Source organism: Asterias rubens, chromosome 17 (genome assembly GCF_902459465.1).
Source record: "Asterias rubens chromosome 17, eAstRub1.3, whole genome shotgun sequence".
In the NCBI taxonomy this organism is placed as follows: Eukaryota; Metazoa; Echinodermata; class Asteroidea; order Forcipulatida; family Asteriidae; genus Asterias; species Asterias rubens.
The window spans coordinates 13,283,081-13,295,237 of record NC_047078.1 but is presented as its reverse complement, the minus strand read 5'-3'; the positions used below and the strand labels follow the sequence as shown (position 1 = coordinate 13,295,237).

Genomic DNA, 12,157 nt, shown 5'->3' with positions numbered 1-12,157 from the left:
GGCGCCACCGTAGCCCAAAGGAAAAGGGCCACGCACTGACGCAGGTTCTGAACCCATCCACCGAAGGACGGGCCAGCCCCCTTTGAAGGTCGAGAGCCGCACTGAGAAAGGTGGGCACCTGAGAGGGGATCGGGTGCGATTTCTTGGTGTTTACCAGGAACCCCAGGCTGGACGTGAGGCGTCAAGTAATCCCCAGCGCCGTGTCTGTTGCCTCCCGTGATTGGCCCACGATTAGCCAATTGCGAGGTATTGGAAAATCAGCAGTGCTGCCCCGATCGCCCACACCACGCGGGTGAAATCCCGAGGGGAGGTGGACAGAACAAAGGGGAGCACCACGAATTTGTAAAGCCTTCCAGTGTAAAGGAAGCGCAGAAGTTTGCGGTGTTCGGCCCTGATGGGAACGTGTAGGTAAGCGTCCCAAAGGTCCAAGCTCGCCCCCCACGCAGGTGTATCGATTGATTCGAGGATTGCCCCAAGTGTTTCCATACGGAAGCGCTTTGGGCGGATAAATCGGTTTAGGGGCTTTAAATTTAGGATCAGCCGCCAAGTGTCCGCTAGGCACTAAGAAGATAGTGGACATGAACCCCGTCCGTGTCCCCTGGTCTGGGACAACGCGCACCGCCCGCTTAAGGAGAAGGGAACTGATCTCCCCTGCGAGGGCATGGCGCTTGAGGGGGTTGAACGGGATGGGCGTTGGCTGAGTCAGCATGTCCAACGGGGGGTCCTCATGAAGTCGAGTGCGTAGCCGCACTCGATTGTCTCGAGGACCCACCTGTTGGACATGATCTGAGCCCAGGACCCAAAAAATTCGCCTGGAGACAGGGAAGTCACTTCCGCCACGCCCCGGGATACCGGGGGGCAGACGCACGAAAGCCACGGGTGGGTCTCTGTGGACGTCGGCGGGGAATAACAAACAAGGCTTGTTTGTGTTTCTTCGCCGCTGGAGCGGAGGACTGTGGTTTCTTGAGGTTGATCTTGTCAGTGGCCTTAAGGCATCTGGCCTCGGCCTCCATAGATTCTTGGAACTGCCCCGGAAAAAGGTCCCGTCCCGTTAGGGGGAGCGCATCAAGCCGCTTGCGTGCCCCTATGGACGGAAGGAACAATGCCTCTAGGATATTCGCCCTACGGGCCGAAGTCGCTAGGGTGGAGACTCTGGTAAATTGATCCCGGACGGAGCGCAGCCTGTTAGGGAGCACGTATCTATTTAACCGCCCGAGAGCTAGGCCGAACCGGGCCGAATCTGGCGGTTTGCCGATCCACAAAAGAAATGACTGCTGTCATGAATAATCCGCATATCGGGGGTTAAAGTTGCTCACCTTTGCTTATTAAACCTTCACAACCTCAACACAATGGAGTTGGGTCTGGGGCACCAACAATAGGCTCCACGGATCCTTTGTCAAGTGGCTGACAATTAAGGGATTATAGGATTACTGCCCGCAACTACAGACTGAATAAGCTGGAACGACTTCGCTCCCGAGGTTTAGCTACAGCAACCAGGTGCACTGACGCGTTAATACATTTCCGTGCGTACATACTAGAAGGTGGGAGGGGGGGGGGGGGTGGACGCTAAGGTGCGCCCTCAATTTGCTAATCCCTTTTTAAAATGATTCAGTCGTGTCTGACTTATAGTATATTTCTGTACTAATTCACAACACTGACTTTCACTGAATTGTATTTTTGACCTGACTTGTTATTCATAGTGTTTTACTTGTTCTTTTTCAGACTAATAAAATTCTGAAGTTTTTTTTTTATACACACTATTTTTAACAATTAACCGTGACAGTGTGTCTACGTTCTGTATAGGGAACAATTTATTTCTGCAAAGTTGCATAGCAACCATTTAGGCTGCATTGTGTGTACGTTGAACAACAATTGATGTTTTTTTAGTAACAACTGCTACATTTGATTTGATGGGCTTTTAACAACCTTGGAGCCATAAAGCTTTTTAATTAATCTTATCTCAAAATAATCCATCTTATATTTGATGGATCGATCAATCTCTGTTTCCTGAAGAAAGTTAAAATCAATAATTAGAAACGTAAACATGTGTTAATTTTTTTACTATCAATGACATTTTATTTGACCGGAAGAAGTACAATTACATTCTTTGGTGTTATACAAAAACAATCTTAAATTAAATGGCAGAAACACAACTTGAAAACGGAAAAATTCCCCATGATAAATAGTTTACCCTTGGATGAGTGATGAGCACAAAACCTTCACTAAGTTAAATTTTAGTGTGCCGACATTTGTCATTAATGACTCCTCTAATCTTGCTGTACTCTTTTTTTCCAAACACTTGCCCAGGGAATTCTAATTGAGCTTGATCAAGCAAAGACATTACTAAACGGCGATTGAGTTTGTCCTTCTGAACGGGTCCTTGTTTGGTTAAGACAAGATTTCCCTCAAAGTTCGATCTCTTCAAAACTTCTGGTGCAAAAACATATGGCAGCAACGCCCGTACGAATGAGTAGGCCGTGTTGTTTCTGCGCCGTAGATCATCGTACTCGGTCTGGGCGATATCGATAGGGTCATGCACCTCGTCCGGGCCAATGTCGTCGTGACGTACTGGAATCAGCACGTGGCCGTCAACTACCTCCATCAGTAGCCGGTCAGCGGGCTGGGCCATGTCAGCGGGCTGGGCCATGTCAGCTGGCTGAGCGATCCGAGGTTGTCCATCATGGCGGTTTACGGCTTGGGCTTCTTCCTCTCTTTGCAGGTTGTGGGCTTCGTTCAGCCGGTCCTTACGCTGGATACGGCCTTTTACAAGGCCATATGTGTTTGAAGATACAGCCTTGACGTTTTTCAGTTCATGCATAATACTTGTGCAGTATTGAGCCTGGTATTCTTGCTGATGGCAAATGTCCTCGATTTGAAGAGCTTGTCTTTGCTGCTCTTCCTTTTGCTGGCGCTGCTCTTCCTTGACTTCCAACAGAAGCTGTCGCACGCTGTCAATACTGGCTTGAATGCCTGCCAAACTCGGGGCAGGGTCACGTCTTCTTGCAATGGAAGCAAGTGGTGTTTCGTCCTCATCACTGTCAGATGACGGACAATACGTCTTCTGCCTTTTTGCTAAAGTAAAAATAGAAAGAAAATCGTTTTAAAAATTTGACATGATTTTTTATTGTAAAGTTGATCGCGCCTTAAAACTTTGATGGTGTTGTCATCGCTCCCCTTATTTTAAACTCTTAAACATCGAGTTTCTGACAGCAGTTTTAGTATTAAAGATTATTGCATGAAAACTAAAATGGTTGTTCAATCTTCAAAAGATACGCAATGCATTAAATATTTAGACCAATTATTGTCCTGTTCAGTGTTTTCCTTTTTAATAACTATAAAAAAAATTTTTAAAAAAAAACACAACAACGCATATTAATGATTAGTTATCAAAATAATACTTGTTGATCTACTTACATTGTGATGGATTCATGGTACTGCCGGAGGGGTGAACCTAAATAGAAGCCTGGAAAAACTTTTGAAGGCCAATCTTTCGAAAATTCTGATGAAGTGAATGGATGTATGTGTTGTTCGAAAGAGGTTGCGCCAACAAGTAGATAGGTTGCAATTTTCAAATCGGGGACGCTTCGATGCTTTGGGTGAGAATTGGGAAGCTTTAATACTTCCAGCAACCCATAAATCAAACGTCCCGCTTTCAAAGAGGGTGAGATGCTTTTGATGGGATGCGAACTCTAGGGGACCAAGACGGGCATTGAGGCGGTGGGATCTCACCGCATCAAATATCCCGCTTCGCTGCTTGGGAGGACTTTTCCTCTGCTGGAGAAGAATGGGGGAAACCATTGGAAACAGACCGGGGAAACAAAAAACGAAAATGCATTTGGGCTTGCATGATGTCATTTTGGAAGCTGACATCAAACTCATCAGACGTTTTGCTACAAAAACTCAACTTCATTTGTAATTGAGTACCCCTTTTAGTATATAAATATGGATGGTTTCAGCGACGACTCTGTAGATTCTTGGTTGGATCCTTCACTCGATAGTGACTCCAATGATTCATGGCTTTTCGGTGAGAAGGAGAATGAGGACTCAAAGTCGAGTTATCTAAGCGGTCGAGTTGTCCGAAATGTCGAGTTGTCTTAAAGTTGGAGTTATCCGAACGGTCGAATGGTCAGACGGACGCGTGTTTTGACAAATCGTCCGTCAGACAACTCGACGGTGCAGACAACTAGTAGAATTATCTCACAGTCGAGTTGTCTAAGCGGTCGAGTTGTCTCAACCTTCGAGTTCGCTCGCTATTTATACCTCCATGACAAAATCTGGAGTTAATTTTGAAATGCAAATTCTTTTTATAAATTTCGGACATTTATTTTTCACACTGGTTTCATGTGCTAGGCTTTGTGTTTCAATTTGTGTGTGTGCTTACACCATCATGCACTTTATAAATTTATATTTTATATAAAAAATAATTAAATTTTAACTTTCTGTCTTTCTTCCTCTTTACTTGTATAGGCCCCGTCACCAATTCGAAAAGGTCGTGACTACAGGCGAAAGAGTACCTGCCCCAAGAAAGGAGCTGGACGTCCTGCCCTTCACGAGATTTTTCCCCAACTTGTGGAGACTGCCACTGGTTTCGTAGCCCAGCAAAGCTATGCAGCAGATGCAAGACGGCGTTGCAGTGTTGGCAGAGCCTGTGGTACTTCCATTCCTTCGTTGAAGAGACACCTTGAGGATGGAATACCTGAACTGTCCATAAGTAAGTCAGCTTGCGCCAAGTTAATGGTTCCTCCAAATAAAACCCGACGAGCGAGCAGTGCCTACAAAGGACTGATTGAGGCCAAGGTCCCGGCCAAGAGGAATGATGAGCGGGCGTTTCATGTAGACTCCCACTTTTGCAGCTGCAGAGTAAAGTACAGAATGGAGTTTGAGGCAGAATTTCACCATGAAGTCGCAATTTATTCATGCGACTGCATGAACAAGATTCATGTAGGTGGTATGGCTGTGAGCCGATATCACCAGGTCGGCAAATTCCACATGCTCAACGACTCGCCTAATTATCCCGATCATGACTTCCCTCAAGGCTCGGGCTATCTGATCACCCCGTGTGGGTACATGGAACTCACCAGGAAGGCTGACTCACCAAGGACTGTTAAAGATGAACTTGGTCGTCCCCATCTCTTCACCCCCAGAACTGGACCCGTCCACATGGTCAACAGGTCACAGAAATTTCATAAGATGACCATTCAAGGACACGTGAATGACCTTCTTCCGGTTTTAGGAGAGTCGACAAGAAAGGGGCAAACTGGAGCAGTACTGATTGTCGATGGGGGCCCAGATTGGAATGACTCATCATGGACAGTTCTAATATATCTCTCCAGACTTTTTCGGCAAATCAACCTAGATTTTCTGTGCCTGACGAAGTACGCCCCCAAAAATTCCGCCCTTAACCCGATTGAGCATGGTTGGTCTCCACTCAGCAAGATGCTTTCTTCAGTGCGTCTTCCAAGTACGTTGCCTGGGGAAAATCGGCCACCATCTACTCAGTCCAAACTGACACCAGCAGAAAGACTGGAAAAAGAAGCGCAGGTATTCGACAATGCCATGAAGAGCATCAACGCGTTCTGGAATGGCCAGGAGTTCGACGGCTTTCCAATTTCATCAAAACATCAAGCCTGCACCCAACAGTCATCTCCCTTCAACGACTACGACACTGTACATGACATTATATCATCAGGATCCAAGGCAAGGATCACCGGTAATCCTGACTTACATCGAGAACTGAAATTTGCCGTAAACCACGCCTTCAAAAATCCAAGAGAACTTTGCATCGTGAAATGTGAGCAAAAGACTTGTTTGCATTGTTCAACTCATCCAGTACGGGCAATTGAATCAACCCGGATCATCCGCAATAACCAGGGTTTACTACTCACACCAGCAACTTCGCCCACTCATCCCGGCCACTTTATGACGTACACGGAGAGGTCCAAGAATGAGGGGGATGACTGTACCATGCCTTCCTTTTTGACCAAGGAATTGGGCAGATGCACATTCTGTCGATGCTATGTTTTCTCTTCAAAGGAAGACAGAAAGAGACATTACAATATTATTCATCCAGATCAGCATGTACATGAGAACTAATTCTGTATTATCATAGTTCATTAATTTAATCAATTATTAATGGAGCCAAACAAATAATAATAATAATTGTCCCAGTACATGCCATTAAAATAGGGTCATTATTTTTTATTTTTTATTATTACACTTAAAACTCAGAAGGTACGCTGGAGATAATTGCTGGATTAAAGAGGTTTAATAGTCATCATTTAAAAAAAACTTGAACATTTTTTTGCAAAAGGCAATATTTTTTCAAGGAAGGCCGGTGATGATACTTTGTAGTGATACAATTTTGTTTTAAATTAACTTTTCATTTTGGTGTGGGAGGAGCTAACAAACATTCAGACCACACAATTAGCCTAAAATTGCCAAAAACAGCTGCTATCATGTTGTGTAGTATTAAAACAAAAAATTATGCCGAAGTGAACTTTTAGGGTTCCGGTGTAAAGTAATGGTCGATTTGAATATCCGGAAACCTCTTTTGATGTGGCCTGATAAGGAATTCATTCCCAAATGTTAATGTGTAGTTTGTTCGTGAAAATTTATTTATTTGTTCGTTATTTTTCTCAACAATAGTTTTCTGGTGACCAATGAACATGTACAAATTTATCAGAAGAAAATATGTCGCGTTTGAATAAAACTGTGTAATTAATTTATTCATTGTTAACCAATTCATGTAAATTAATGTACATATTTAAATTTATAAATATTAAATAAAAATATTTTGTTTGAATCACAACTATCTGTGGAAGTTTTACGTTTACTTTGTTGTGGAGTTCTACTACTGTAATAATAATAATAATAATAATACCAAAACTTATCTAGCGCCCTATTTGTAGACATGCTCAAGGCCGCTGAACATGGAAATTATGGATAAAATTAAAAACATAAGAAAATACGGAATTATAGCAACGGGAGTGGAAATTCTTAAAAACATTCAACCAGTTAGTAAACAAACCTGTCGCGTATTGCAAATTAGGAACTCTTTAATTTTATAGATGTTAAGTTTGCATCGGGGATAAAGCAAATTAATTTCGTTTTTTACCCATACACCGATGTGTGTTAGCACTGTAAGATAATTTGTTTAATAGTCAAACAAACAACTATTGAACCAACAGCGCAATTATTAAGGTATTGTGCCCTGACGTGTTCCGATACATTGGCGTGCGTACTATAATAAGGGGCCACCCTGAAAAGCGCCCTCTTTGCGTACTATTTATAACACAATTAGAACGGGGACTAATTTTTCACCAACAGCCGTATCTACCTCATTTTCAAGTTGACATATGTAGTCAGCATCTGATATCAATGCTTAATATAATTGTTTAGTTTGAACATACTCATTAAAACAACTGATTAAAACAAATTCGGATAAATACTTACAAGTAAATCTTCACTAGAATCTGTCGTCAGTTTGCTCACAACGATGTCTCCACAGGTCGTGTGCCAGACGTGTTGGTACGTCTGCGTGCGTGATACAATATAAGGAACCATGCGAAAGTGCGCCCTCTTGTTTGAATAATTCTTTTTTTCTTAGTCAAGGAGAAATGTGTACCATGCAGCCTAAGCCAAGTGTTCGTTTATTTCAAAGACATATATCTAGAAATAATTATACGTTTGTAAATTTGTGTCAGTACACAATATAGATAGTGCGATAAAAGTATTTATAAGTGACTAAATTTATCGTGTAAGCTGAATAAAATATTGAGTAATACATTAAGGTTTTTGTAAGTTTTTTCCCCGTTGGACTTGTTTTTGAGGTCGTCAATGAAGTAGGCCTGATGCGCAAAAAAAAAGAAAAGAAGAACAACCGAATAAACACATCACATTTAAATCGTGCAACACCATAATTAAAAGAAAAAATTTGTCAGTTGTGGAATGTAAACATGGCTGAATCCACAATTTATTTTGGGATTATAAATGGAGATTATATGTTATAGGGAGAAATATTTGTATTCTTCTTTGGTCCTGTGCCGTTAAACTGTAAGTCCATCCTTAAATTCGTGTTCATCTCTGCACCACCAAAGATGTCCAATCAAGGGTTAGTAGCATTTTAACAACAGCATTGAGCTGAGATCATGCCTATTTTGTTTACTTATTTTTGCAAAATAAATGCAGTCATTGCTCAAAAAAACCCGCAATAGAACTCATGGATTCCAGAACACCTTTCCATATCATGGATTATAGTTGGAAGTTTATGGTCTCGGACCCTTCTCTAATCCGGGCACAAAGGGCCTTTGTCCAAGTCATCAGGGATTAACAGTCGCCCATCTATTCCTTTGTGTACCAAAAGCTGGGTAGCAGGGGCAAGGAGATCATGAATATGCAGGGTAGGAAACCGAGCGGTGTGCATTCACCTGTTGATAATGATGCTCATTACAGCGCCGGGCGATTCGGCCAGTTTCGGCCTAGCTCTCGGGCCGTTAAATAGATACGTGCTCCCTTATCCAGACAATGGAGGGCTGCCACCATCATATCAGCCGGGATCGCCGAGTCGTCATCGCCAGCCAGCGTGAGGTATTCGGACAAGAGAAGCAAGAAGAACGATGTGCGCATGCTAAAGCGAGACGCTGGGTAAATTTTCCTGATTACCTCCTCCATTTCCCCCCGCACTTTGTCGGCAAAGAGAAGTTTGGAGGAGGTTGACCCCCTGTCCGCGACCAGTTTGTCTGACGCGGAGTCCGGCAGGACCGGGGTCAAAAAATATTTATCAAAGTCCCCGGCAGGCCGGGTACTCTGAGCCGTGTAGAGGGGGGATGCCCTCGAGGCGGTGCTGGGAGAGTGGGCGGTGCGCTCCGGAATGGAGCCACCCTTGGCCCTGTCTCTCTTGGTCGTTGCCCCGGCACCGGTTTTCTTGGCCTTGCCGGGGCGTTTGACCTTCGACTGGGTTGACCCAAGCACACTGACCAAAGAGGGGGAGTGGGAAGCATCCCCTCTTAGATCGGTGGGTCTACCTGCACTTTGTCGGCAAAGAGAAGTTTGGAGGAGGTTGACCCCCTGTCCGCGACCAGTTTGTCTGACGCGGAGTCCGGCAGGACCGGGGTCAAAAAATATTTATCAAAGTCCCCGGCAGGCCGGGTACTCTGAGCCGTGTAGAGGGGGGATGCCCTCGAGGCGGTGCTGGGCCCTGTCTCTCTTGGTCGTTGCCCCGGCACCGGTTTTCTTGGCCTTGCCGGGGCGTTTGACCTTCGACTGGGTTGACCCAAGCACACTGACCAAAGAGGGGGAGTGGGAAGCATCCCCTCTTAGATCGGTGGGTCTACCGGCCGACGCAGCTGACTGAGGCTGCGGGGGCGGGTTGAAGGACTGCGAGCCAGGCAACGGAGTTTCGCCGGTGCAGCCCTCCAAGAGCTCCGACTGTCCTAGGGGAATGGACGCACCAGTGGGCCAGAATTGAATCAAAGTGCGCCAAAATTATATCTCAACATAATTTTGATGGAAAGTTGGTTGTAAGGGGTTTTCTGATACGTAGAGTTTGATGGTCATGGTTTTAAAGGTCTATGACGTCATCATAGTCTTGAATTGTGATTGGTCGGCAAGACTATAATAACTACTAATATGCGTTTTGTTCATTTCTTTTTCTTCAATTAAACCTAGGCATATCAAAGAAACATTTTGTGAACAAATTTTTGCGATGCAAAGTGTGTTTTCATAAGGGTTTCTAAAAGCGGTACTCATAAATGGTGGTGTTTCTGTGATGGTGGTTGAGTCAAAACAGGCGTTTCTCATAGGGGTACACAACTTAAAAATTGAATAATTTCCAAAGTCACAAAAAGTCGCAACCAAATTTGGTTTTAGACTGTTAGAATTAAAGCGGAAATCGGCGGCATTTTATATTTCCCAAGTCTCTGATTGAAATGAATGAAAATTAGGAGGCATTTTATGGGATTTATCAGACCTTTTCAAACAGTAAACAGAAATTAAACTGATATTAATTTAATTTTCATGAAATATAGACTATAAACAACCATCGACACGGTTTTCATGGCATTATCTTTTATGAGTCGTTCAGGGCAGCAAGTTAAAATACCCATTAATTTTGGCGCAGTTTGACCTTGACCTGGCCCACTGTGGGACGTAACCCCAATACTGACAGACGAAGCCGTCCCCAATGTCTTTACACTACTCATTTGAACTCAAGAAATCAAACTATTTTATTTCACAGCAACAACAATCTAAAACTACACAACTTTTGCTAGTCTTTATAAAAACTCTCAGCAAGGATAAGGGTTTTATTTTACACAAAAAAACGGTGAACTGTTGGACACAGATTTACCACGTCCTTACCCACTCGCGGCTAAGAGAAAAGAGAACGACTCCGTGACAGGCATGTTACGGGTAGGACAATGGAGGGCGCTATTGTGTACTTGTGAAAGTCTTTGCATTATTGCCTCGCGGCATAGGGAATATGCAAATTAGTAATTTGACTCTACCGGTAAGTAGAGTGAAGTACACATTAATGATAACAATAGAACTGTGCTGACAACTGCCCAACTGAAAAGTCTTTCAAGAATATCTAACCCAATAAAGCTGCAGGACCAGACGGGATCTCTGGAAGGATCCTTAAAACTTGCTGTAAAGAACGGACTGAAATTTTCAGACCACTTTTCCAATGGTCCCTTGACTGCCACACCGTCCCAATGTTTCATACTATCCACCTCTCCCCATTACTCGTTACCAAGTGAGGTTTTATGCTAATAGTTATTTTGAGTAATTACCAATAGTGTCCACTGCCTTTAAGACCAAACTGAGCATAATTATTGAGTTTAACAATAAACACATGTCAGGGTGCGCCATTGAGGAAAGGCTTCATTTGAAGGATATTATACACAATAACATAAAAATAAACAAAATGTTCAAGTTGTACTTGAAAGGAACCTTTTTTAATGTATTTCTTACCCATTGCATTACTGTTAAGCAGGAATACTCCATGAGATCTACCAGAGCTGCCCTCTAGGTTCAGGTAAAATGGATGACTTCCATACAAATTGGCACCAACCTGTAAGAAGGAAAATAAAACTAGTTTTTAAAAAAGTCTTGAATTAATAACAGCTCAATCAAATAAGATTCAAACATTGGGACTCACATAGAAAGACGTTAATTTTGATCTGATTTTCAATTTTAACAACAATGTGGGTTAGAAACAAAGGCAATACAGCGTGTGCAAAATTGAGGAATACAAGAGTTTGGCTTATACACTAACAAAAAGAACTCGACATAATTTTTTGTACGAAACAAAAAAGTGGTGTATTTTGTTTTTTTTAACCATACACCGATGTGTGCTAGCACTGTATACTCAGTTCTTTCCAGAATCCTTTAAAAAAAACAAGAGTGGTGTGTTGACAACACAAATGCCCCACTGAGATAGGAGTTGCTACACCAAGTCCTTTTTGAGTTATTGTTTTAGCCAAAATCAGCTTAATATTTATCTGAGGGGGTCCAAAAACACTAGGCGTCTAGGGGATCCCATGACCAAGTTTGGAGTTGATACGCCAAGTCATTCTTGAGATATCGCTCAGAAAACGTTTCTTTTGTTTTAGCCAAAATGAGCTTAATATTTATCTGAGGGCATCCCAAAACAATAGGCTTCTGGGATATCCCATGACCAATCCACAAACCAAGTTTGGAGTTGATATGCCAAGTCATTCTTGAGATATCGCTCAGAAAACATTTCTTTTTGTTTTAGCCAAAATGAGCTTAATATTTATCCGAGGGCATCCCAAAACAATAGGCTTCTGGGATATCCCATGACCAATCCACAAACCAAGTTTGGAGTTGATACGCCAAGTCGTTCTTGAGATATCACTCAGACAAGGATGATGATGTGCACACACGCCCACACAGCTGTGTTTATGGTGTAAACTGAGGACTTCTCTTTGTTCTCCCATTGTTTATTTTCCAGACGTCCACATTGGTTTTGTACACAAAATTGAATCGAGGATGTCCTCGGAGTGACTTTTTCCCGGATCCCTTTTGTAATAACCTTTTCCAAGTCCTTGGTTTGAATGCGTAGACATGCACACACACACACGCACGGAAGGACAAGGCAAACACTATATGCCCCTTCGGCTGGCTTCGCCAGCGGGGC

At 43.2% G+C, this 12,157-nt stretch overlaps 1 protein-coding gene across 2 annotated transcripts in view; it reads right to left on the bottom strand.

Annotated features, from left to right (window-relative positions):
* The window catches only part of LOC117301426 (lysosomal alpha-glucosidase-like), a 118,215-nt gene that overhangs the window by 62,567 nt on the left and 43,491 nt on the right, over window positions 1–12,157 (bottom strand). For both annotated transcript variants that reach the window (XM_033785410.1, XM_033785409.1), the window contains exon 5: window positions 10,969–11,068. In XM_033785410.1, coding sequence (XP_033641301.1) covers window positions 10,969–11,068 — 100 coding nt within the window. The remainder of the gene's footprint in view (window positions 1–10,968; window positions 11,069–12,157) is intronic.